Raw genomic sequence first — 27,455 nt, forward strand, 5'->3', positions numbered from 1 at the left:
ATTTTCTGAGATTGTGGATTTGGGGTTTTCATGAGCTGTAAGCCATAATCATCACAGTTATGACACATCATGGCTTGAACTATCTTGCTTTGCATGTAATGAGTCTATCTCATATATTAGGTTCACCTTTTAAGTTGCATTACTGAAATAAATGAACTTTTGCACGATATTCTAATTTTTCGAGTTTCACCTGTATATGGATGACATAGAAGTTTATTTTAAATAAATAAATAAATAGCAATCCCTTTTCAGAACAAATACTTTTGAATGAGATGAAAGATTAACACTGAAATGTATTGTTATGTATAATTTAACATCAGCCAAATGAGTTTTGCTTGGTTTATAGGGATTTTACTTTATTTGAAACTAACTACCTACTCATACTTAGGGATGATTTTAAGAATAATTTTAATAGGAATAACAGCTTCTAATATTTGGTTTTTAATTTGGTTTTATAGGGGTTTATATTTTTTGTATTTTGTATTTGTACTTGTTTTAATATGCTGTGCACCGCCCTGAGTCCTGCGGGAGAAGGGCGGTATATAAATTAAATTATTATTATTATTATTATTATTATTGGTTTTCAGACAAAATAATTTGCATAGAAAAAAGTGGAATGAGGTTCATAATAATTTTCTATGCTGCTCTGAAGGAATTTTTTTTTATTTATTGCATATAAAAATATGCAAGAAAAATGATTTTCCTCCATCCTATATATATAAATATTTGAAGCATACGCATTGTACAAACTAATAGCAAAATAACTGAAAGTCAATGTAAAGACTATTTACTTTTGTATTATTGATAAATTTGTAAGAAGGCAAGCCCACATGTGGACTCAACAAGTGGCCAAGGTTTTTTGTACACATTCGTTTCTTGGCGTCATACTTTCATGGTTCAAATATGTACCATTGCTCTGATTGTGGAAAAAACAAAAACATACTATTTTTCTCTCACCTTTCAGTCCCTTATTCCAATTTTTACTTCCTTCAAGTTGTATTGTATATATCAAACAGATTATACATGCATTTCTGATTCTTCACAATTTGCTTAGATGTATACTTTCCCTTTCCTTATGGAGTTCAAAGCATAACAAACACTCCTCCAATATTTCCTCTCTGTAGCTCTATGAGAGATTGAACTGACAGAGCTTACATAGCTGAGGACAGATTTGAACTTGGGTCTCCTTGATCCAATTTTAATGCAATCACACCACGCTATTATTTTCCATGTACGTTACCTACAGACATTACACACATCCCAGCAATCAACGGATTTTAATTCTAATCGTTGGTTCTACCCACACATGCTTATCAGAATTAGCACAGAAAATACTATATATTAAAAGCAATAGTTTGTGCCAAGATCATTTAATAGTGCTTTATGGTTTACTAAATGTAATAATCAAGAAATTTTATAACAACTCTCTTTTTAAAGAATGTTTCTTTGTGGGTACTTCTAAAAGGATTCAGTTATAGGTTCATTATGCTGTACCTGAGACAGAATGTTAGTGCACTGCTGAAGTAAGGACACTGGAGGATTTCCAATACTAGTTGCGAGCTGTACCCGTAGCAGCTGCTCCTTTAGAGTGGCATTTTCTTGCAAAGCATGGGCCAATGCCACAGCTGCACACCAATTTGAAACAGAATCTGTAGAAAAGAGTCCTCCACAAAGAAGTTGGCCAGCTGAGACAGAATTTCCAGTAGCTGTAAAATAAGCAGTCAATTTATTGATAGGACTACTATTTCAGACATGTTCACCTATGTAAAGCTTTTGAAATACCTGTTTTATCTAAAACAGGAATGTTTTGACTTTGGTTAGGGGCTTCAAGGAGCATAGCCAATTCAAATGGTGAGGGAAAAATGTGTGGGCCAATTTTGGACAGTTATGCAGGAGTTAAGGGAAAAATTGAAGAGATTTCCCCAGGAGAAGTTAAGGAGAAGAGTGGCATCTTATAGTTTGCAGAAATTTAAGACATTATATTTACCCCTTAAAATACCTTTGAGGAAAAAATAAACTCTATGTATGAGAGTAATTTTTATCATTGGAATATTGTCAACTGATCTTGTCAGCATAATTTTGCACTTAAACTGAAATGTTCAATAGTAGAACATTTTCCATTGTTTAATAAATTATGGAAAAGTTAACTTACAGAATAAAATGTACTGAATGATATGCTAACCTTAAACGTATATATAATGTGTAGCATCTATTTAAGAATTCCTCAGGACATTAAGAATACCCAGAGCAAATAGTAGAATAGAACACAGAATAATAGAGTTGGAAGCAACCTTGGAGGTGTTCTAGGCCAATCCCCTGCTTGAGCAGGAGGCCCTATACCATTAGACAAATGGCTGTCCAGTATCTTTTTATAAACCTCACAACTTCTGGAGACAAGCTATTCCACTGGTTTACTATTCTCACCCTTAGGAAATTTCTCCTTACTTCTAGGTTGCTTCTCTCCTTGATTCATTTTCATCCACTGTTTCTGTCTTGCCTTCTGGTGATTTGGAAAATAGTTTAACCCCCCTCGTCTTTGTAGGAGTCCTTCAAATATTGTAAAACTGTTATCATGTCCTTCTTTTCACCAGATTAGATGAACCCAATTCCTGCAACTGTTCTTCGTATGTTTTAGCTTCCAGCCCCCTAAACAATCTTGTTGCTCTTTTATGCACTCTTTCCAAAGTCTCAACATCTTTTTATATTGTGGTGACCAGAACTGGATGCATTATTCCAAATGTGGTCTTACTAAGGCTTTGTTAAGTGGTATCAGAATTTCATGTCATCTTGATTCTAATTCCTCTAAATCCAGATTCAGCCATAGTTTCATTCCATACAGCATTAACCTTGTGAACTCTCAAGCTTCCTCCTTCCATTATATATTCAAGTTGGACAGTATTTAATATTTATTTGTTATGTATATGTAGGGGTGTGGGTCTATACATATGTTGTACATAGTATATTTAGGTGTTGTGTCATGTATGTGTTTCACTTTGAGAGTGGGCAACTAAATTTCATTTTTGATGTGTGCCGTTGTGCCCACAATAAAAAAAAATGACAATAAAGGGTTATCTTATCTTATCTAAATGCAGCCTAGGATTGCATTGGCTTTTTTTGGCTGTCGCCACACTCTGTTGGCTCATATTTAAGAGACTGTCCACTAGGACTCCAAGATTCCTCTCACAATTACTGATATTAGCCAAATCTCAGCTAATCTGTACTTATACAATTGGTTTTTCTTGCCTAAGTGTAAAACCTTACTTTTATCTAAGTTGAATTTAATTTTGTTAGATAGGGCCCATTATCAGTAAATGTGATAATCGTATGTATCATTATTGTGTTTGTTAATAGTGTTTCAACACAGCATGTAATAGAATAAAAAAATCCAAACAATGGTGTTAGGAGAGTCTATTGCTGCTCAATGCTGCTTTATTTTGTTAAAAATATCATCATCAACATTTCTGAAATCAAAAAGGGATTAAGTGAAATGGGTTTCACACTTAAGGAAAAAAAACTATTCTACAACATTAAAGCAGCAGAAGGATTTTCAAACAACTTACAGAAGGATCCAATATTTCTATTATGTCATTTCATGTGTTATGCCAATAATGTCAAACTTGTTTCTAGAGCAACTGCAAATGAACACAACTGGAAAACTCCACAATTACCATTTATAAGGACAAGCCTCCTGAAAGTGAGTAGAATTTTCCTCCCTCCTGCCACCTCACAATTATGTACTTTTGTACCTAAAGTTAGAAGTATGAATTTAACTTTTCAATACTATACCATCAATGGTTGAAGGTAGAAGAGTTGATACAATTTCTCCTTGCCCTTTTTGGTTTTTGTATAAGAAACACTGGAAGCAATAAAGGACAGCACAGCGCAGCACAAATGGTTGTCTCTCATTTACCATTGACATAAGCAGCACAACAATTGCAGGCCTGTGATTGAAAGAATTTTGTTTTTAGTTTAGGTCTGTACGCTTCCATATGAATGTGCATATATACATAAAATTGACACATTAATAGGCAAAAAAAATATATTATTTAACCCAAGTAGTCAGAAAACATGTGACTTATTCATTCTCTCTCATTTTTGTTTTTCCAAGTAACTACTTCATCTTATACATTATTTTTTTCTTAATGTGGTTCTTCTTCCCAAGACAGCAATTTACAAAAAATATTTGCAAGTAGAAGTCCCAGATCAATGTTTGGGGTCTCCAGAAAAGGTAAAGAAGATGGCAGAGGGGTAGCTAGAAGCAATTACAACTCAGTTATCACTTTCAGTTCCGGACCTTCCTTCAACTCCTTTTTTCAACTCGATTCAAAAAGAAAATGACAAAGTACTTTCTTTCTGACACTAAGAAACAAATGATTTGCAATTCATAAACTGCTGATAAAAACTCTGTTTGAGTATATGAAACAACTGTCAATACATTACTATCAGCTTACTATTAGGTTCCTGGATGAAACAGATTATTTGGAGCTTTTCCAGTTAGAGTTCAGGCTGGATATGGCATTGGTCACACTTCTTGATGATCTCTGATGGGACCAGCATGGGGACATTCTTGATCTATTAGCAGCCTTTGACACTATTGATGATATATTTCTAGAGTGGTTTTGGGGGTTGCAAATGGAGGGCATTAAGTTGTCCTTGTTCACTTCCTTCCTCTGAGTTGCTCTCAGTTGGTGTTGATAGGAAGCAAGAGGTCCAGCCTTCACCCCTGCTTTGCAGGATCCCACAGGACTCAGCACTTTCTCCACTTCTGTTTAACATATACATCAAGCCACTGGATGAGATTATCCACCACCATGGGTTGAGATGTCATCAATATGCTGATGACACCCAGGTGTATATCACAACCCATGGTGAATTAAGTGATACTGTGGCCTCCCTCTCACAGTGCTTGGAGGCTGTTATGGGCTTGATGGCGAGCAATGGGCTGAAACCCTGGCAAGACAGAATAGCTTTGGGTTTGCGGTTCTTCAAACCATGGAAAATTGCCATCTTTGGTCTTGAATGGGGTTTCCCTCCCCCAAACAGTCCCCCTTGGAGGTTATCCTGAACTCATAATTAAGTTCTGCTTGAAGAGCAGATGGCAGTCATGGCCAGGAGGGCCTTTGTGAAACTATGGGTTGTGCATCAGTTATGCCCTTTCCTGACCAACAATCCCTGCTCAAAGTTACTAATGCTTTGATTATCTCCCATCTTGATTACTGCAGTGCTTTCTACATGAGGCTGCCCTTAAAAAGTATCCAGAAGCTTCAATTGGTTCAAATCTGGCAGCCCGCATGGTACTATGCAAGCCTAGATTTGCACACGTGTCTCCTCCTTGCAGGAGCAGCATTGGCTATCGATTTACTTCTGGGCCAACTAAAGGTAGACACCTTTAAAGCCCTATATGTCCTGGGACTAGGTTTTTCAAAGAACCATTTTTCCCCAATCATACCTACCGGACCAACCAGTTCTCCACCCCCCTGATCTACTGGCACCAAGAAAAGACTTCTCTGTGGTAGCTCCTTTCCTGTGGAACATCATCGCTGCAGAAATAAGACTGGCCCTCATTTTGCAAACTCCTTCAAAAGGCTTGGGGATCTCAGTGATATGGAGGCCATCAAGCAGTTGATCTTATTGTTGTGGCCAGGGGGAAGGGGTATTGGTTTCTGAGGTACTGAGGCTTTATTGCTGTAAACTGCCCTAAATCACTATGAGTGAATTAGGTGGCCATATAAATTTTCTTAATAAATAAGTAAATAAATCTTGAAAACTCAGAATAATATCTATATCAATTTTCATTTCTTATAATTAAATAGTAACATTTCAGATTTTCACATCCAATTTACACATAAAGGTGTTTCCTTCCATAAACATTCATTTTTACACAAAGTTGCATTACATTTTCTTTAACATACCTTGGAGGATTTGAAGGTGCATTTACTGAAGCAAAGTAATCTTGATTCATTTGAGATCCTCGAATTACTTCTGATACAGTGTTAATGGTCTAGAAAATAAAGATAAAAGAACACAAAAAGATCAAACCTAATAGCTACAATATCAGAATCAGGAAGTGAACAATGAATTGATATTGACTTCATTTCTTTGATTTATGCTACATTATGCAAAATGCATGCTACCAGTATTTATATTTATTTACAAAAACACCTAACTTTGGTTCTCTGTATACATTATCAGTGAAGATAGCATGATTGCTGAACAGATTTTAAGATTGGACAATATTTTATTACTTTTTACTCCACACAACTAGAATAATATGAAATTACTGAAAGTTCAGCAATTTTTGTATATGTAGTTGTTTACATTGAATGTTGATTTATATGTGATCATTTGATGTCATACTCTGCAGACCTCTTTTACATGATATTCTATAAAATCTCAAAAACAATGAAACTGAATGACATCAGTTCAATTCACTTGCAAATGATGGTAAGACACCATAAAATAGTATAAAATAATATTCTCTAATAACATTGTTAACATGAAGGTTAAATTTATAGCAGCAAAAGAAGACCTGAACTCTTTAGTTTGTCAAAAGTTTTCAATAATCTAAAATTAGTTAAATTTACATTTGAAATGATGAGACTGAATCAAGTACAGGCAGTCCTCAATTTACAACAGTTCATTTACTGACCATTTGAATTTATAATGGCATTGGAAAAAATGACTTATAACCATTTTTCATACTTACAACCATTGCAGCAATTCCATGGTCATGTGATGAAAATTTAAATGCTTGGTAAATGGTCCGTATTTATGACAGTTGCAGTGTCCTGGGATCATTTTTGCAAACTTCTGACAAGCAAAGTCAATGGGGAAGCCAGATTCACTTAATAACTGTATTACTCATTTAACAACTGCAATGATTCACTTTACAACTGTGGCAAGAAAATTGTAAAATGGGGCAAAATTCACTTAACACATTCTCACTTAACAACAGAAATGTTGGGCTCAACTGAGGTCATAAGTTAAGGACTACTTATAATAATGTGTGCCAATATCTTCAAGTTCTACAGAAATTTTAAAAACTTCGGTATTTCAGAAAAGGCTATGATAATTTCCTCTTATTATCTGATCGTTACCTTGCAACAGTCATTATTCTCTAGTATTTTACCTCTGTAAGGATATCAGCAGGAACTCCAGTTGCCATCAGAATTGTACAAAGCTGTTGTAATAACCCACAATGAAACATGGTTTTTTGACAACTGCTGGTGGCACCAGGAGGATTTGTAGGAGACACCAGCACACGTACCAGCTGTAAAGAAAATAAACAATGATTTATGTGTCCTGAAAGTATCCAAAGCATCATTTTTAAATTACTCCAAAGATAATGCTATTCCATTTGATATTAATACAAAACTTAGTTAGACCCCATTTGGTTAAATGTTACTCCATACTGATAAAAAATTACCTGCAGCATCAAATGCAAATTGGTTACTTTCTGTGCAGACCAACCGGCATTATCATCACCAACTTCAAACCAAGGTTTCATACGCTGAATATAAGAACCTTCCTTAAAAAAATTCTGATTTGAATTGTTATTTTTCAACAAATTTTGGAGTAACAGAAGGCAGTCCTCCACTACTATGCCTGCAAAATAGAGTAGTTAACAGACATTAATTTCAATAGCCCTTATAAATCTGAACTATCTGAACTCATAAACTATAGTATAATATTGTAGATCTCATGGACATACCTCCATCGCTGTTACCCTCATCTGTTATGACATCTAACAATCTTTCAAATGCATTTTCAAAAGCAACTATTTTCTGGATTGCTGCATTACTTTTTGTTAACTGCTGAAGTAACAAAACACCCTGAAGGAGAGAGGGGAAAAATGACATTGCAATTAAAAACAAAAGAAAACAACCACCAATTGCAGACAAGAACTAGGATAAGTATATATCCCATAAAATCACTTAAAAATTTGTGAGAATCAATCGAATAAGAATCACTATTTTCTGTCATATAATTTCATCTTCTGTGGCTCAAATTCCTTTAACAAAAACTGAAAATGAAGGGGAAATAAGTAATTTTGTCAAGCACTCAGTCATGCAGCTTCTTCAGGTGACTCAGAACTTCTTCCTTGCCTGTATGCTAGGGTTTTGAATGCCACATTATGGACTAAAAATAGTAGAATTTGATTGTTTAAAGTTAATTATTTGAAAAGACAGTCTATTCATTTGAATGGCAAGGATAAACTGTTTTTAAAAAAATACTGTGCTAGTTATTCTCTAATTATATTTTACAATTCTCTCTCAAATTATTAGATAAATAAATATGAACTTGCAGCTGGGAAGTTTAGGTTCATGGCTCTTTCTTTGTTTGAACTTTGCAAAAAATAAAACATGCTGCGTAGTGTGTACTGATAAAGCAGCTGCACCTGAATACCTATCTCTAACTTATCTTAAAGCGTATATTTATCTAAGACACTTGTTGAAAAATGTTTCAAAAATAAGAAAAGAAGATGCAAAATGCATGTCTGATAATTTATAAAATAAGGACAGCAATCACAACATGTAGAAGAGTAAGGAAAATATAAGACTCAGGGATGTGAAGTGCTAGGTAATACATTTATAAGCAAAGAACTTGTCTGTTCAGATTAATACTTTCCTGTGCAAAACAACCAGCACTTCTAAAATCAAAGAAACTCATTTATCCATTTACAACAAATCTATCAATCCCTTAAGATTTTCAGCATGAGATTACATTAAAAATAAACATATTTTCTTCAAACACAGTTTATCTATAATATTCTGCAATAATGACAAGTTGGCATATACCTCATGTATTTATCATCTACTCCAATTGTATCATCTTTTCACTGCAACATAAATGCTAAGAAAATGCTGGGCTGGTTTTGTAATTGAGAAAAGAATGTCATTATAAAATGTTGTATGAATGTAAAACATTTACTCACATCATTTCTGATGACCTCTCTAGAATCTGCTAGTAGATCCATTAATCTTGAGACTCCTAGAAAAAGAAAACGATTAACTTGAGTTTAATGGAAAATTATGTATTTTAACAAAGCCACAGACATTCAAGGTCTCAAGAAAAGTCTTGTCTAGTCTGGCTAGTAGTGATTCTACTAAGGTGAAATACCAGGGTCTGACTATATGAATTCCTATATTCATGTCATAGGAGACATCACTGAAATATGACACACACACCATATTCTTTTCTTGACAAATTAAGGAAGCAACTTTTTAATGGCTTGTTTGCATTAAGAGAATGAAAACTAGCCCCATCTAGGTGTTTCTTGTACCACTGTAACCTACCTAAATATTCTGGCTAAAAATACTACCACATATATGGAAAATTATGCTCAACTTTTTTTTAATAAATGTTTTATTCATTTTCTATTATTACAAAACATAAGTGCTTAGTAAACAACGTGTTGTCTGGGTACATTTGTTACTCAATGCTGCATCTTAACTTTTTCAATACAATTCTATACAATACTACACAATAGAGTGTTTTTTTTCCCCCCCGGGAAAAACATTCTTCATAATGTTTTCATTTTCTCAACATTGAACAAATACAAATAGTTTTCATTACTATTAATATATACAAAATTAGGTATACACATCCTCTTCATATTTTTCTAGTGTTATACAAATACCAATATTATCAATTTATAAACTCTTTTCTAACCACTTTATATTTAAGTTGTATTTGCAATTAAAGTCTCCTTATTAAATCAATGTCCTGTTTTTCAATCTCTTATTTAAGTTTAATTTCCCTTCAGTATTCAAAATATCTTTCAGTTATGATTTTCTCAAAGTTAATTACATTTGTGTAGTTGAAAGTTTCATTTATACAAGCCATCCTAGTGTTTTTTAATTCTCATATCAAAAAAGGGTGCTATTCTAATCATAAATCATACCTTTATTATAAAAATCTATTTATATCTATGTGCTATTTATTCTTTTGACCATATTCAAATTAATATTGGATTATATAATACCCCATCTGGTATGTCAGATCTTCTGTTTTTTGAGTCTAACTCTAGCTTTCTTCCTTTGCCAGTTGGCTTTCCAGGCCAAAGTAATTAAATCGCCAAAAAGTTCTTCCTCTATTTTTGTGAGTACTGCTTGGAATGGGAAGAACAATTTAAGTAGGATATTTTTGAGGGGGAATTCTGCCCAGTTGTATTTCTTAAACAACTCCCACTTTCCTTCTTCCTCAGTTTCTTTTTTCATTTTTTGTTTCCCATTTCGGACATTTCCCCTAACAGCTTTATAATCTGTTTTTTAAAATCTTCTTCCTTATCCTCAAGTATATTTTGAAAACCTAAAGAATAGAGTGCCTTTTCCATTTCTATTGTTGTAATTAAGTCTTGCAGATTTTTATTTGTCTGTGCCAGTTTATGTTTCCCTTCTTTTATATCTTGTGTCTTTGAATCAATTTCCTCTGCTTCATCTTCTGTTTTCTGACTTGTTTGTTCATTCTTTGTAGTTGTTTTCTGGGAACTTTCTAGTTGTAAGTTTAGGTTAGAGATTTGCTCAATTATATTGTCAAAGTTGTTTTTAATCTCATTATGGTTTCTTCTTGCATCTTCCTTTATATGAAATAATTGTCTCCTGAATTAATTGTAGCATGGAATGTATTTCCTTCTGGAAAATGCTTACTTCTTCTTGAGGCATCATTTCTGCAGATCCCTGGTAAACCTGGCTAGGGGCTTCAGATGGAAATAATAAGTATGTTTTCCTATCACTTTTAGCTAGATATAAAGAATCCATTTTATTTTCCCCCTCCAGATGTTCTATCAGAAGTGTTGTGATCCCCAAATACTAATCTTGTCAAATACCACCAATCTTAATGTCTATAGAACAAAGTCTTATCTGGTTCTTCTGGTCTTTATATGTTGTCTTTATAATCCGATAGGTTCCAGAATGTAAGTCCACCATTGAAAGCAATATTTTATAATAGTCCTTCTGTTCAGACATCCAGAAATTGTCAATCAACCGAGATTTACAATCCAAAATATTCAAAGTGTACAAAATGTTCAATCACCATAAGAACAAACCAAAAACCTCCCCCAGACAAATGTAGCCAAAAGTAAAGTTTTTCTTTCTCTCCAAATAGTTCTTAAAGTTAAAAGTCAGAGTTCAGTATATGTTTATAACACAAGGTCACCAGGTTTCAAAACAATTAAGTTCTCATACTGTAATAAGTATGCCAAAATATTTTTCTCTGTTGCCAGCTGTTCTCTGTTAACTTAAAAATCACCAAACAACAAAGAAGCTAGGTTGTTATTATTTCTAGGTTTCTTGCCAGGTCTGCACCAGTCTTTGCAGCTGTGTTACTATACTCTCTTCCACCACTAGATGTCATTCAATATCCATTTTCCAACTCTTAAAACAGAAGTTGATTTCTTGTATTTCATCCAAGTATTTTTTCAAAGAGAAAATCTTAACAATTTTCTCACTTCTCAAAACTATAGCTTTATATTACTTCCACTTCAGTGTTAAGTATTTCTGTCAATCCCCTTCCTTCTCGCATCCGGAGATTTTTAGCTTCTTGGGAGCTTTTTCCAGGAAATCCAGTTGCAAAATAGTAAAGAAAGAATCAATATTCTCACCCAGTTCCAAACACGCTGTTTACTATCTGCTAATTAGTGCTTTCTTTCTTCAGTTGTGTTAGCTTCAGACTGGCCGCAGGAATGCAGCCAGCCTTTTCCCTGCCTATTTGGAGGGCTTTCCTCGGATCAAACAGATCGACCACTGTGTTTCCATGATCTACGAGGTTCCCCTCTTTCTTCATTGTCTCTCCGGGGCGACTTTACACCCTTTAAGGGCCCCCTGGCAGGGAGAAACCAGCTGTGGGGAACGGAGCAGCGCTTAACCTCGGCTGCATTGCTTTTGACGCAAATCGGAAGTCAAAAATTATGCTCAACTTTTGAATAGATTATAAAGTTTGCAAGATGAGATGTGAAGCCAGAGAATGCAATTAATCTTATCATTGGAATGCCAAGCAAAAACATCTTTTAATAATTTATAGCAATGGATTAATTACACTTTCTCATAGACAAAAACAGGTTATTCAGATTATAGCAATAAAATCCATACTATATACATACTATATACATAGCACTGAAAATCTAATCCATCCCTCCATCATCTTAATTATCAAATATATTCTAGGGAGGCACTATGAATAATAATGCAATTGCCATATTCTGTAATGGGCAGCTATTGCATAGTCCTTAGTTCTGAAAGAGTTATGTAGTTTTTAAGACAGATTCTGAGCCCTAATCAAGGCATTGTTCCAAAGGGGCTTTTTCCAAAAGGCACCTGGACTATTTTTTTATTTTTTTTTAAAGTTTTGCTTCTCGTCCAAGTAGTTCTTCAGTTCTGATGGGTGGGGAATGGAATGCTTTATATTATTTGCAGTCATCTGGTCATTACCATTTTGAGGGTTAGTCGTTAGCTCTCTGAAAGTCTTTAAGCCACTTGGGTGTTTATCTGTATCCTCAGAGCACTGCATATACTACATTGCACTGTATGTGTCTGGATGTTTTGTCCTTGGGGTGGACAAGCTTCTATCTTAATGTATTCCTGAGTTTAAAGTATGCACATATGTTGTGTTGATTGAAAATCCTTCTCAGCTTTTCAGATATTCCTGAAACGTATGGAATGACAACATTGCTCCATTTGTTGTTCTCTTCTTTGTTATGAAAGAGCTGCTGCTGGATCCTTTTGTGGGTTTGATGAAGGTCCAATTAGGATAGGGCATCCTTGATGTGTTTTTGTTCTTTCTTTTTTCCCTCAGGTGACTCTGAGGATACAGATAAACTCCCAAGTAGCCTCAATAACTTTCAGAGAGCTAACGACCAATCTTCAGAATGCTGACACCAGATGACTGCAAAGAATATAAATCCTTCTATTCCTCACTAGTCAGTCAGAATTGAAGGAGCTTCTTGGATGAGAAAAGAAACAATTTCAAAGGGGAAAAAAATCAAGGAAGTTCAGATGCCTTTTGGAAAAAGCACATTTGGAACAACCATGACCTGGATGATTGAGAATCTCTATAGGCATTTTCTCTAGGGGTTGATTATATAACACCTTAATTGGCTCTGGAACACAATTCCAAAGCCCCCAGCCCTTGCCTCACATTACCTACCTATATTGCCTGAATCAGGGAAAGGTTTGATCCAGAACAGAGCTTCCTATGTCATGGCATTCCATTACTCAATTATAGTCTTCAAAACATGTGTTTATAATTTCTCTTATCTTTTCATACTAAACAAAACATTATTTACCCAGAAAGCTAATGCTGATGATTTTAAGTTTTTATCAATTGCTTTGGATATCTGTTTTCATTCCTGTATGCTGCCCAGAATCACCATGTGTGAGTTGGGCAGCCATATAAATTTGTTTAATAAAAAATATTAACAAACAGCTATTATATTTAAAAAGGTATGTAAAAGGTTTGAAAATACTTACCCATAGGACTGACTAGGATTATCTGCTGCGTTTGGGGACCCTGCTGTTTTAACAACACTGTAAGAAGTTTTACTCCAGGCCACCGGACATGAAAATCAAACTCCTGCAATGATCATATATTTCATTGATAAATTATTAAATTATTATTATGCCAGTAATGTAATACACCAGTTCTAAAGAAGCTAGTATTTACATTTTTCCCTGGGGTAAGTAATAAACTATTGACTGAAATATTACAAATCTGCCAAATAATTAACATCAAGCAATAGCAATACCTAAAAAGTTTTTCTCAAATAACTTAGGTTAGTTTATAAGAAAAAAAAGTTTCAGGTAAAATTAAGACGGATATATGTGTGAAATTAACTTGTCGTAGTCATAACAAATTCCCAGGATGAATATCCCAAGCAAACTGTTTCTTAATTTTATCCATATAAACCTTGTGGATAAAACCTTAAGATCAAATTAAGTACACACCCACACTATTTGGTCAGTGCTCCAGGTTCTTAAAACTACCCTGTATTATACCCACAACACAGATGCTGAGGAAGAAAGCAAAGAATGTAAACAAGAGATTGTGGCAGCTTGTTATGACTCTCTCAGATGGATCTTCATCCTTGGAAGAAGAGGAACAAAAGAAATATACAAGACGATTCCAGCCCAGTATTTCAAACATTGTTCACATGCCACAGGGCTCCCACCATTATTTTTTTTGTATTCCTTGGGATGCCTCAAATTATACATTTGAATAAATAGAAGTGCAGTATCCCCTTTTTTCCTGGTAAAATACAAACAAAATATGTGAGTAAAAATTGTTTGAATAATTGGTTGAACTGAGAATATTCAAGTGAGTCATCATAAGCAAAAGGAAACTAAAGTATCCCTCATTTTGTGTCCACTCTTCTGGACAGAACAGGAGTACAGCATCTGTAGGAGAGATGTGATCACAATGGGGATTTCTCCATAAAATTTTTCCACTGTAATCCTTTCTTGCTAACTTTTATCCACTGACTCAACTGAAGTAGGAAAAAAATGGCAGGAATCACCTTATGTTTTATCTCCTCCCCTGCTTCCAACACACACAAACTTTACGACTTCTTGCAAAATGTTGTACAAATGTACTCCACATATGAATTTTTGAGTTGCAAACTTTCACAGATAGAAACAAACTAGTCCCTAGGTCCATTCTTGAAAGTCCCAGAAATCAGATCGGAAAATATTAATTTCTGGTGCACCACACATATTAATTTCTGACAACTCTCTCCTGTCTCTCCCCCACCCCATCCCCATTTCCTTTCTGACCTTCACAATGCTGACAATGTGGACATACTGAACAGAAGTCGGAGCAGAAGATGACGAACATGATACAATCATTAAGCACAGACAAGATCATGGAACATGTAAAAAGTCCAGTGTCTATACAATCCACAATAATAATCAAGAGGAAAGGAAAACTGATGGAAGAAATAGAGGTGCTGTTCAGTATAAGGACTGAATATTAGCACCAGTGTGCCCCTTGGCCTAATATTGATCCAGGAGAAAGCTAAGAGCTTGTTTCATGACTCATAACAGGAGGCTGGTGAAAGCATCCACATTTGTTGGAAGTCATCAGTGGTTCCTGAGTTTTAAAGGTTGTGTGAACCTGCATAATATGAAAGTGAATGGAGAGGCAGCAAGTGTGGATGAGGATGCATCCTGGAAGTTTCTGGAGGTCTTCAAGGAAATAATTTAGGAAATTGGTTATTTGTCCCAGCAATATTCAATGTGGATAAAACAGGTTTTATTTGAAGAAAATGCTGGACAGAGTCTACATCAGCAAGGAGGAGATGATGATGCCAAGTTTCAGTTGTGAAGAATAGCTAACTGTCATGCTAGGTGCCGCTGCTTCTAGTGATCTGAGCCTAAAACTGCTAATCTACCAGTCTAAAAACCAGTAAGTTCTTGAGCATATCTCAAAGACCTCACTTCCTGTTGTGTGGATGGGTAACAAGAATGTTTGGGTGACCCTTCTGATCTCTGAAGACTGGTTCTTCCATCATTTTGTCAAGGAAGTGGAGACATAAGAAAAAACATTTGAGTTATCCAGATTCTGCAAATTCTGGATAACACCCCAGGTCATTCACTTTACCTGAATGATTTCCAACCAAATGTGAAGATTGTGTACCTGCTTCTGAACACCACCTGTCTCCCGCAGCCTATGGACCAGGGACTAATAGCAACCTTCCAAAAAATATTACCTTTGCTGCACATTTAGGCAGGCAGCTCACGCAATCAAGGCAGACTTCCAGATGACTTTCATGCCATATCAATACTGGAGAATGCACCAACACTATCACGTCAGGTTTTACCGGATGCAGTAAGGTGCAAACTCTACTTTTGAGTGTTTTTTTACCTACTTTACACTTGCGAACAAAATGGATTTGTGAACAGCCACTAGGAACATAACCTTTTCAAAAGTAGGGTAATATATGTATTTGCTGTGAAATGTCAAATTCTAGCTACAGTGGACAATAGAATGAGTAACAGCTTATCTCTGTTCAAAATTTCTGAAATAATCACCAATATTAATATAAAATACTCTTGAAATAAAGGTAGTCCTTGACTTGTAACCATTTATTTACTGACCATTTGTAGTTAAAAATTATTTGCAACCAGTCCTTGCACTTATAAACATAGTAGCATCCCCACGGTCACGAAATCAAAATTTGGCTGTTTGGCTACCAGCATATATTTACGATAGTTGCAGCATCTCAGGGTCATGTAGTCACCATTTGCAACCTTCCCAGCTAGGTTTTGACAATGAAAGTCAATGGGGAAGCTGGATTTACTTAACGGCTGCATGATTCATTAAATAACTGCAATGATTTGCTTAACAATTCTGGTAAAAAAAATAGGTTGTAAAATTGAGCACAACTCACACTGATTGCCTTCCTTAGCTATAGAAATTCTGATTCCAATGGTGATCGTAAGTCAAGAACTACCTATAACTACTTACAGTGAGGGGAAAAAATTGATCCCATGCTGATTTTATACGTTTGCCCACTGACAAAGAAATGATCAGTCTATAATTTTAATAGTAGGTTTATTTTAACAAAAAAACGCATTTCAAAAGTTATAAATTGATTTACATTTTAATGAGTGAAATAAGTATTGGACCCCTTTGCAAAACATGACTTAGTACTTGGTGGCAAAACCCTTGTTGGCAATCACAGAGATTAGATGTTTCTTGTAGTTGACCACCAGATTTGCACACATCTCAGGAGGGATTTTGTCCCACTCCTCTTTGCAGATCCTCTCCAAGTCATGAAAGTTTCGAGGCTGACATTTGGCAGCTTGAACCTTCAGCCCCCTCCACAGATTTTCTATGGGGTTAAGGTCTGGAGACTGGCTAGGCCACTGGCTAGGTCTGGAGACTGGCTAGGCCACTCCAGGACCTTAATATGCTTCTTCTTGAACCACTCCTTTGTGGCCTTGGCTGTGTGTTTTGGGTCATTGCCATGCTGGAATACCCATCCACGACCCATTTTCAATGCCCTGGCTAAGGGAAGGAGGTTCTCACCTAATATTTGATAGTACATGGCCCTGTCCTTTGTCCCTTTGACGCAGTGAAGTTGTCCTGTTCCCTTAGCAAAAAAATACAGCCAAAGCATAATGTTTCTACCTCCATGTTTGACAGTGGGGATGGTGTTCTTGGAGTCACAGGCAGCATTCCTTCTCCTCCAAACACGGCAAGATGATTTGATGCCAAAGAGCTCAATTTTGGTCTCATCTGACCACAACACTTTCACCCAGTTCTCCTCTGAATCATTCAGATGTTCATTGGCAAACTTCAGACGGGCCTGTACATGTGCTTTCTTGAGTAGGGGGACTTGCAGGTGCTGCAGGATTTTAGTCCTTCGCGGCGTAGCGTGTTACCAATTTTTTTCTTGGTGATCATGGTCCCAGCTGCCTTGAGATCATTGACAAGATCCTCCCATATAGTTCTGGACTGATTCCTCACTGTTCTCATGATCATTGAAACTCCACGAGGTGAGATCTTGCATGGAGCCCCAGATCGAGGGAAATTGACAGCTATTTAGTGTTTTTTCCATTTGTGAATAATTGTACCAACTGTCATCACCTTCTCATCAAGCTGCTTACCAATAGTCTTGTAACCCATTCCAGCCTTGTGTAGGTGTACAATCTTGTCCCTGACATCCTTGGACAGCTCTTTGGTCTTGGCCATGGTGGAGAGTTTGGAATCTGATTGATTGATTGCTTCTGTGGACAGGTGTCTTTTATACAGGTAACAAGCTGAGATTAGGAACACTCCCTTTAAGAGAATGCTCCTAATCTCAGCTCGTTACCTGTATAAAAGATACCTGGGAGCCAGAAATCTTGCTGATTGATAGGGGATCAAATACTTATTTCACTCATTAAAATGCAAATCAATTTATAACTTTTTTGAAATGCATTTTTCTGGATTTTTTGTTATTATTCTGTCTCTCACTGTTAAAATAAACCTACCGTTAAAATTATAGTGGGCAAACGTACAAAATCAGCAGGGAATCAAATAATTTTTTTTCTCACTGTACCCAGGTACACTACACTATAACAGCAGTCCCAGTGGGGAATCACTTAAATATGAGCTAGCAGTGTGCTGCAGCTGCCAAAAAAGTCCTAGGCTGCATCAATAGAAGCGTAGTTTCAAAATCATATGATATATTAGTGCTATTTTATACTGCCTTGGTAAGACTACACTTGGAATACTGTGTCCAGTTTTGATCACAATATAAAAAAATATATTGAGAGTCTAGAAAGTGTACAGTAAAGATAATCAGAGAGCTGGAGGCTAAAACATATGATAAACTGTTGTAAGAATTGAGTATGTCTAGTCTAATGAATAGAAATCAATTTCAATTTAGAATAGAGCTGGAAGGGACCTTTGAGATCTTCTAGTCCAACACCGCTATACCATTTCAGACAAGTGGCTGTCCAGTCTCTTCTTAAAAACCTCCAGTGATGGAAGCACCTACAACTTCTGAAGGCAAGCTGTTCCACTGGTAATTGTCCTCATTGTTAGGAAGTTTCTTATTAATTCCAGGCTGCTTCTCTCCTTGATTAATTTCCATCCATTGTTCCTTGTCCTGCCCCTGGTGCTTTGGAAAATAAGTTGACTTCCTCTTCTTTGTGGCAGCCCTCAAATACTGGAATACTGCTATCATGTCACCCCTATTCCTTCTTTTCTCTAGACTAACCATAGCCAAATCTTGCAACCATTCTTCGTATGTTTTAGTATCCAGGCCTTTGATCATTTGAGTTGCTCTTCTCTGCACTTTTTTTTTAAAGTCTCAACATCAACATTGAAGTCTCAACATCAAAGACTAAGAGTGACATAACAACAGTTTTCCAATATTTGAAGACCTATCACAGAGAACAGGGGGTTAATCTATTCTCCAAAGCACCTGAGGGCAAGACAAGAAGTAATGGATGGAAGCTTAATAAAGATAGATCAATTCTAGAATTAAGGAGCAATTTTTGGACAGAGAACAATTAATCAGTGAAATGCTTTGCCTCCAGAAGTTGTGAGCGCTCCATCTCTGGACTTTTTAAAGAGACCAGACAGCTATTTGTCCAGAATTATATAGGGTCTCCTGCTTGACCTGGGGGTTGGATTAGAAGACCTCCAAGGGCCCTTCCAACTCTTTAAATTACACAAAATCCACTTGTAACTGGGTTCCACAGAGCGGTGTTTCTCAACTTCAGCAACTTTAAGACCTGTGGATTTCAACTCCCAGAAAAATCAGAGTTGCCAAAATTGAAAAAGGCTGCCATGGACTGATGGGCTTGGAGTTAATCCTGACATTTAAGACAGGATGCTTGGAAGATCAAAGGAAGCTGGCTTGTGCACAGCAGTGATTTCCTGCCCTCAGGAATATGGAAGAGTCCTTTATTTTAGACTAGAACTTTTGAGTGTATATGCCTAATACTTCTTCCTCTTATTTTCCCCAAAACAATGCTGTAAGGTAGGTTGGCTGAGAAAGAGAAATTGGCCTAAAATCACCCAGATGTTTTTTTATACCTAAGGCAGGACTAGAACTCAGTCTCCTGGTGACTGGCCCAAAGTAACCCATTCAGCTTTCATGTGTAAGGCAGACCTAGAATTCACAATCTCCTGTTTTTTAGCCTTATGCCTTAACCCTTAGCAAACTGGCTCTTTGCCAATAGTTGTGTGAATGCAGGGACATTGTGACTGCTGTAAATCACTTTCTTCAGCGCCTTTCTAACTTTGAACGGTCACTAAATGAATGCTCATAAATCAAGGATTACCTGTACTTACTCAGGATGAATTTAACACCTGGGAAGTGTAGTTTAATAACAGTTGGAGGGTATTATCTACCATGCGGAAAAAACATTATCCAAGAGAAGGAAAATCAACAAAGTTTTGGTACCTTTTTTTCCTTCCCATTTTATTTCTCAAACTTATTTTAACAGGAGTGACTGAATAAAAATAAAATTTGAGTCCCATCATTAAGGAATGACTTGAGAAAGGGGATCAGGCAAGCAAAACCATGGCTTCTCTGTCAACTAAGAGATACCACCGGGGGGGAAACGATAAATAGTTTTGATGCAGTCCATGGAATATTATGTAGGGTCATCTAAGGAATTGGAATGTCACTAAGGAATGTGATTCAGTTAAATGAACTACTTATTTCATAATTAAACAAAACAATTCTCACCTCTAAATAAGTCAGCAGAAGAGTGACATTTTCATGTTGCTTAATGAAAATTTCAGTAAACTGACTTCCAAAATCTTCTGTTTGTTTCTGTGAATTTTCTTCTGTAACATTAAATACAGTACAATTCAGAGGTCTCAACAAGGACAGTTTAAAATAAATATAAAAAATATTAAAAAGTGAAATTGAACAATTAGACATATCTTTCATATTATATAAGAATATTTCAGGACTATAGGTGTTAGAGTTTATAGACTTAGTAGTAAATGCTAAAGTAAAACAAACTCAATGAACTAGTAAACAAACATTCAAAAATATAACAGTGCTTTATCTAAGACTTCTTTAACCCATTCATATTCAGAAAAAGACACTAAGTTGAATTTCGCAAACAGGAATCCCTTATGCAAAAAACAATTTCATCTCATATTTTTTTTAAGTTCAAAAGCCTCTTCCTGAATGAACCATTTATTAAATAATGCACTGTATAATGTCTGGCAAGTTTCCAATTTTCTGTATGTATAGGGACATTCTGAAGAAGGTAGTGTAGTTATAGAGAATACTGGTTGAATGATGCTTTAGGCCCAGTTATATGATGGAAACATTATTAGATGTGGATATGGATGAGGGCAATGTAGCCTTTCTGGTCCTTTGACTCCTCGGCAGTGTTTGATATCATGAATTATGGTATCCTTCTAGACTGCCTATGAAAGTTAGCATTGTCTTATGGAGTAGTATGCCTTCCAGCTAGTAAAGGGTAGGAATTCCCTAAGCCCTTGGCCTTTCTTGGTGGGCAGACCATATATTTTTGTTGGTCAATAACCATATAAAATTGTTGGGAGAAGTTGTCCATTAGTTTGCAATGATAATTGAAGATGTAGAAAATAACCTGGGCCAAGCAGAAGATACTGTGTATATCTTGTTGTGTGTCTGATATCTATAAATAAAATCTGAACAAGAACTAGCAATACTGACTTTATCACTGCATGACTGAATTACTATAACTGTTTCAGACCTTGAAGACTTAGAAACTACAGTTTGTTCAGAAACTGTCAACTTGTTTGCTGGCAAGTGTGAGCCATTACAGCAGGATAATGCCTGTATTTTAGATTCTATATTATATAATATATAGTAGGTTTCCATATATAATTCAATGACTTGGTTATGATCTATAAAGCTCTTTAGGACACACATGCTTTTTCTCTATGGTATTATGTTCTTTAAACTGAATCTGTCCTATATATTCAAACTGAAATGATGGAAGTTAAAAGCAGGTCATTTCTGCAGTATCCTTGGCCTTGTGGTACAACATTCCCTCGGAGTTCAGGATGGCTTCATGCTGTTGCTTTCAGGAAGAAAATGAATATAGTTCTTTTTCACTAAACATTTGGGAATTAAATGCGAGTTGTGGGATTGTTGTTACCCTATATGTAACATGACCTATGGTTTTAAAAGAGCTATAGTGGCACAGTGGTTAGAATGCAGTATTACAGGCTAAGTCTGTCCACAGCCAGGAGTTTGATCCTGATTGGCTCAAGGTGGACTCATCTTTCATCCTTCCGAGGTCTGTAAAATGGGGATATGCTTACACTGTAAAGTGCTCAGACAGTGCTATAAACATTATGGAGCAATATATAAGTCTGCTACTGTTATTATACATATTTCATCTAGTGTTACAGTTAGTGTTATTAATTCTACACTTACTTTAATGGATGTTATTTTTGTCATGAAATTATGTTTTGTTATAGATTATTCTGAAGTGTTTTCTACTCTGAGTGTCCCCTAGTCTTTAAATATTATTATTATTATTATTATTACTTTAATTTATACCCCGCCCTTCTCCCGAAGGGCGGGGTATAGGACAGCATATCTATTTTTTGATATATAAAATATTTTTCCATTACTTCACTGAATAGTCCCAGATTTCAATTGTTATGAACCATACAGAACTCATATACAGAATTGCACAATGTATTCTACTTGTAATACAATGAAATAGTATTGAGGCCATATTATGTATGTAAGAACAAACTAATATGAATAAATTTAGCTAAGATTTAATTCTCAGTTTCTCTATTTTTAAAGATTAAATTCTTATTGTTTCTGTTTTTTAGTCAACAGTAGAGTTCTTTTCTTACACTAGCATTGTTAATTCAGATAAAAATTGCAGATATCAGTCCACTCTACCATTTGGTCTGGCCTTCCACTTTACAGCAGTTTCCAATGGATGCTGCCCAAGCAATGTGCAACAGGAAAGCTTTCTGAGAAAGAATGACTGCAGAAATCTTCAATATATATTGTCCAATACACTATGCCAATACCTATTGGTTGTTCCACTTTGAGAGTCTGGAACCTAGCTAGACTTCTGAATAGTCACTTCATTAATGCTGATCTGAGGTGCCTCTTATTAATATCAAATCACAAATACTGTTATACTGGCTGTTCCTTATTGAAAAATTCTTGATGGGAACCAGCTGCTTGTAGAATGATGGTTCCCTACTGATTACAAATCCCTTTTTCCTTGTCAGATTTTCCTTCTTCAAAACTGAAAGGGACAAAAAGATTTTTTTCTCCCTGGCCTTACAAGAATTGCTATTTCTTGCACTCAAGAGGTCAGTATCATTGATAAACCTATTTCATTTCAGAACTATGAGACTGTCTTACATAAAAAAATCTGTATTTTCAGAGCAAAATGGAAAATGTAATTGACACAGATTGTGAAATCTTTTCATAACTGTGGAACATTTACCCTTCTTTAATTACAAGATAGACACCCATTAACTATGAAATCAATATGATACATAGCACTGAACATAAAATTGTAAAAATGTGTGGATCACTGTTAGTGGCTGTTACAAATAATCATAAATTGTAAAGCAGATCAGAATGTCCTTCCTGATCTCCACCTCCATTTTTTTTAGGAAAAAAAGCAAATTACTAAAAGATTGATTAATGTTTACAGTACATTTTTTTAAAAAAAATTAAAAAGTGTGTGGTATAGAGGAGACTTAATATGAGAAATAAAGACAATACTAGAGAGATAAATACTATTGATCTTTTCTCATATCAAGGAGATTAAATTACATCTGCAAATCTTGTCTATATAGAAGTCCCACTGTTATGCAAATACCAATGCTTGCCTAGAACACGACATTATAGCGTGCAACAATTTATCCCCAAACAAAGGGTAAAGTAGGAGATATTGTGTAGTGCTTGTAGCCGTATATATACAGACTTCTGATCCAATGGAGTATCTCATTTGATCATGTGGATTTTCAGCCTAGGGCATTCCCTACTATATTACAGAGTTACTCTTGTGGTCAATATCTATGCCATCCTTCACAAGGCTTCTTAATTATGCCCGACTCAGTTCCATTCCAGCAGAAATTCTATTATTTAAAGTTTGACTGCAGTCCTGGGAGTAATTTTTTTGGGGGGGAGGGTGATTTATTTTTTGTTTTATTATTTCCACTAATAGTTTTCATACCATTTTATCACTTATCTTAAAGCAATTGCAGCCACAAGATGTAATAAACAAGGTTTTAAAGACTATCTGCAGTCTTAAACATTCACCAAGGTTCTTAGCAGGGGATCATGTTCTATCCCCTAAAAGAAATATAAAGAAGACTAGTGTAACATTGCTATTTCATAAATGTACACAGCTTGGGATCAGATAAATTCAAAAGTTGAAAGGTTTCAAAATGATATACTTCCAATCGCAAAGACTGGAGTTGATCTGAGTTTCAGGAAGTTAAAAATTAAAAAGAGAACAGGAAATGACAGCAAGAATTACAGTGAAGTATAAAAATGATAGAAAAAAATGAAAAAAAATCTTCTTTTATATTGGCTGTACATTGATTACAGTTCATAGATTACATGTGCTGTTCCAAACACATACAGAATAGTTAGCTACTGGAGCTTGTTCTTCCTTCTCTTATATGCCTTAATAGGCTAGTAAATGTTCTGCAGGTTAGTAATTTTTCTAGATCTACTTACCAGTAGTTAAAACAATGCTTTCCAAACCTGGATAACTTATTCAAAATTAGGTAAAAGTACTTTTCTTTGGGTAAGAATACACACAAATTCATTACCCAATCACAACCAGAATATTTAAATAAGGAATTTCTGATAAGCAGTTTTGAATAATGAACGAAAAAATTTGGGAAGTGCTGACTTACAATCTTATATTACATTCACAGAAATCTCACTGAATTGTTTTGTTAGTGTAGCATTAGCAACTTCAACTGTACGCACAGTGGACACATGGAAATTTCCCTTTAAAGATGCATTCCCCTTAAAGTATTTAAAATTCCTTAGTATAATTGCAATTTTTTCCAACATTTGATAATCAAAGTTATTAAAACAATCTAATAATCATATTCTTTAAAAATGTGCTTTGGTTAATCTTTTTAATAATACCTCATAATATAAGTTGATAAAATATCATAACATAAGCCCTACATACACACACACACACACACACACACAAATATGAATAAGGATACTATTAACCAGGTTAAAACTGTTTATTTTCTCTCTACATCGTTTTTCTAGCCAATTATAAAAAGTATCCTATGTTCTAAAAAAACCTGAATCTTCTTTCTCTTTCATTTTCAATGTCAATCTACCCATTTCTGCACACTCTTAAGATTTTTTTAATTAATCCTCCGCCTCCGCTGGTAGATCTTCATTTTTCCAATGCTGAGCAAATACAGTTCTTGCTGCAGTTAATATATGTAAAATTAAATATATACACTCTTTCTCATAATTATCTACAATTATGCTAACAAAAATAATTCTGGCTTAAACTCTATATCAGTGGTGGCGAACCTATGGCACGGGTGCCAGAGGTGGCACTCGGAGCCCTCTCTGTGGGCACACGTGCCGTTGCCCCAGCCTCGCCTCGCCCCGTGATACCCTCCTCACCAGCAGCCCTCCTGGAGAAGGGTTGCCCCCGAGCGTGGCCCACGCGGAGCAGTGCAGTCAAGGACATGGCAGCCAGGCAGCGTAGACAAGACTCTGCCCTCATGCCCCATCGCGCAGCTAATGCTGCCGGGCGCGGGCAGAGGCTGCCATGGCGCTGCTGGGCGATCTGCAGTGGGCCCTGGAGGCGGTGAGTGATTCTGTGGGCAGATGGGGGGCGGAGCAGGGGTGAAGCAGGGGGTGGAGCGGGGGCGGGACCAGTTTTTGGGCACTCGGTCTTTAAAAGGTTCGCCATCACTGCTCTATATGTTTTTTCGTCATTTTCTCTAACCATGTATGTATTAACCAAAATCTTAGCTTTAGAGCATGTCCACCAAAGATAGTAATAAGTGCCTATTTTTTGTTTACATTTCCAACAATTATTTGATACATCTTTAAACATTTTTGCTAACGTCACAGATGTTAAATGCCATGTATAAAACATTTTATATACATTTTCTTTGTATGCTACTGCTTTTGTTATTTTCAAATTTCTTTCCCAAAGGCTTTGCCATTTTTCTAGTTCTATGTTACATCCAAAGTTCTTTGCCCATGTTATCATTGTTTCTTTAATTTGTTTCTCTTTCATTTTTAAGCTTAGCATACTGTATATTTATAAAGTTCGTGATCAATTTTTCATCTGATGTCAGTAGTATCTTATCAAATTCTGTCTGTTCTTTATAGAACCCAGATATTTTAACATCTTTTTCATATCTCATTTGAATTTGCAGATATGAGCACTATGATAAATCAATACCCTGTTCTTCTGGTTCTTCTCTATGTTTTAATTTTCCTTCTTTATTCAAAATGTCTTTATAAGTCACAATTTTGTTATAGTTTATTAAGTTTGGGTGAACAAACGCTTCCATTGCTGAAAGCCATCCAGGTATTTTCACATAGATTTTCGCTAGAAAAACGAGGTAGAGAGAAAGGAACTTAATATGTATTAGTAAACTAGAGATTGAAACCCAGATAATATGTTGCTAATAGTATTTTAAGCACTTGTGATTATAAAAAAACTAATATATATATTCAAGAAGATAATCGAATACCAGGATAACATACAAACAAAACTGTTTTAATACACTTAGTTTTCGTTGGCTAACTGCCAATGTTGTCAGAGTAAAATGTCTGTTTATACATTCTTACCAGTAATGGAGTATTAGAACAAAAGTTTGACTGCTTAATAAATTAGGACAGGCATAACATACAATTAACTAGTTAACTAGAAAACAATCTTTATGAAAGTATGTAAATTAAAGCATTCTAATGGATCCAACTCTGTTTTAAAAGGATACTGCAAAAAAGTCAATTTGCTTCTATAGATTATTCAAGGAATAATAATTGTCTTTCGCAATTATTTTTAAACAGCATATTAATTGAAAGCTCTTTAAGTAAAAAAATCCAAGTATTTTACTTCAGTATCTAGTATCATCCATATTTCTTTCAATTAATACCTAAAATTACTACATGATTCCCCTTAACATGAAGACCATGTCAAGTTTGTGTCAGACATTTGTGTGCATGTAAAAAGTGCTAAAATTAATACTATTTTCTAAAATATAGCACCCTTTTTTCAAACAGGTGTTGTCAATAATTAATAATTAGAATTACAATTAAATGCAACATACTGATATATACTCAGTTTCTTTTACCTTCAGAATCATCTGTAAGAGCAGAGGAAAAGAGAGAAAGTTTTAAAAAATAAAGCAACTTCTATTTAATATTGCAAAGAAGCACAAGTGATTTTATACAACTGATGTTGAAAGGAAAAATACAAACTGATGCTATAGAAAAGATATTTACTCATCCTCTTCTAGTTAGAAGGGAAGGCTTAAGCCTCTCCCTTCAGGTACATATTTTAACTTCAACTGACAATAGTGTAACATCTTTACAGTATGTGGTCCCTGGTCACTAGAATAATTGCCTTTCAGTGGTGGGACTGTCACTGACTGTGAAAGGAACTAAGTCTTTAAATCCAACTATAATTCTTGGTCACTGAAGATGGAACTGAAAGAACAAAAAACCTAGTATACTCAGAGTTAGTTTAATGTTAAAACCTCCTCAGTATTGATCTGTGGAGCCTCACTTTTCTATCTTACAATATTTAATGTATGTAGATGGTTCAGATCAGATCAGTATCTTTAAAAAAATTAGAGGAATTCTCACCATTATAGCCTTTGATGTTGCTGGCACTCTGACCAGATATGCTAAGAAGAGTTGTGCTGGCTGAATATGCCATTGTAATATATTCTCTGACACACTTGCTGATGGCAAATTCCTCAAGTTTATAGGTGATAGACTGAATATATATTTA

At 35.4% G+C, this 27,455-nt stretch overlaps 1 protein-coding gene across 3 annotated transcripts in view; it reads right to left on the reverse strand.

The window, feature by feature from the left end:
- USO1 (USO1 vesicle transport factor) overlaps window positions 1-27,455 on the reverse strand; it is a 67,199-nt gene that overhangs the window by 23,288 nt on the left and 16,456 nt on the right. For all 3 annotated transcript variants that reach the window (XM_015831475.1, XM_015831476.1, XM_015831474.1), the window contains exons 5-13: window positions 20,183-20,283; window positions 13,467-13,569; window positions 8,936-8,991; window positions 7,712-7,832; window positions 7,427-7,605; window positions 7,130-7,270; window positions 5,913-6,001; window positions 3,787-3,941; window positions 1,495-1,706 (exon numbers count right to left, since the gene is read on the reverse strand). In XM_015831475.1, coding sequence (XP_015686961.1) covers window positions 1,495-1,706; window positions 3,787-3,941; window positions 5,913-6,001; window positions 7,130-7,270; window positions 7,427-7,605; window positions 7,712-7,832; window positions 8,936-8,991; window positions 13,467-13,569; window positions 20,183-20,283 — 1,157 coding nt within the window. The remainder of the gene's footprint in view (window positions 1-1,494; window positions 1,707-3,786; window positions 3,942-5,912; window positions 6,002-7,129; window positions 7,271-7,426; window positions 7,606-7,711; window positions 7,833-8,935; window positions 8,992-13,466; window positions 13,570-20,182; window positions 20,284-27,455) is intronic.

The sequence above is a fragment of the Protobothrops mucrosquamatus genome, unplaced genomic scaffold, assembly GCF_001527695.2.
Source record: "Protobothrops mucrosquamatus isolate PMUCROS unplaced genomic scaffold, P.Mucros_1.0 scaffold_257, whole genome shotgun sequence".
Classification (NCBI taxonomy): Eukaryota; Metazoa; Chordata; class Lepidosauria; order Squamata; family Viperidae; genus Protobothrops; species Protobothrops mucrosquamatus.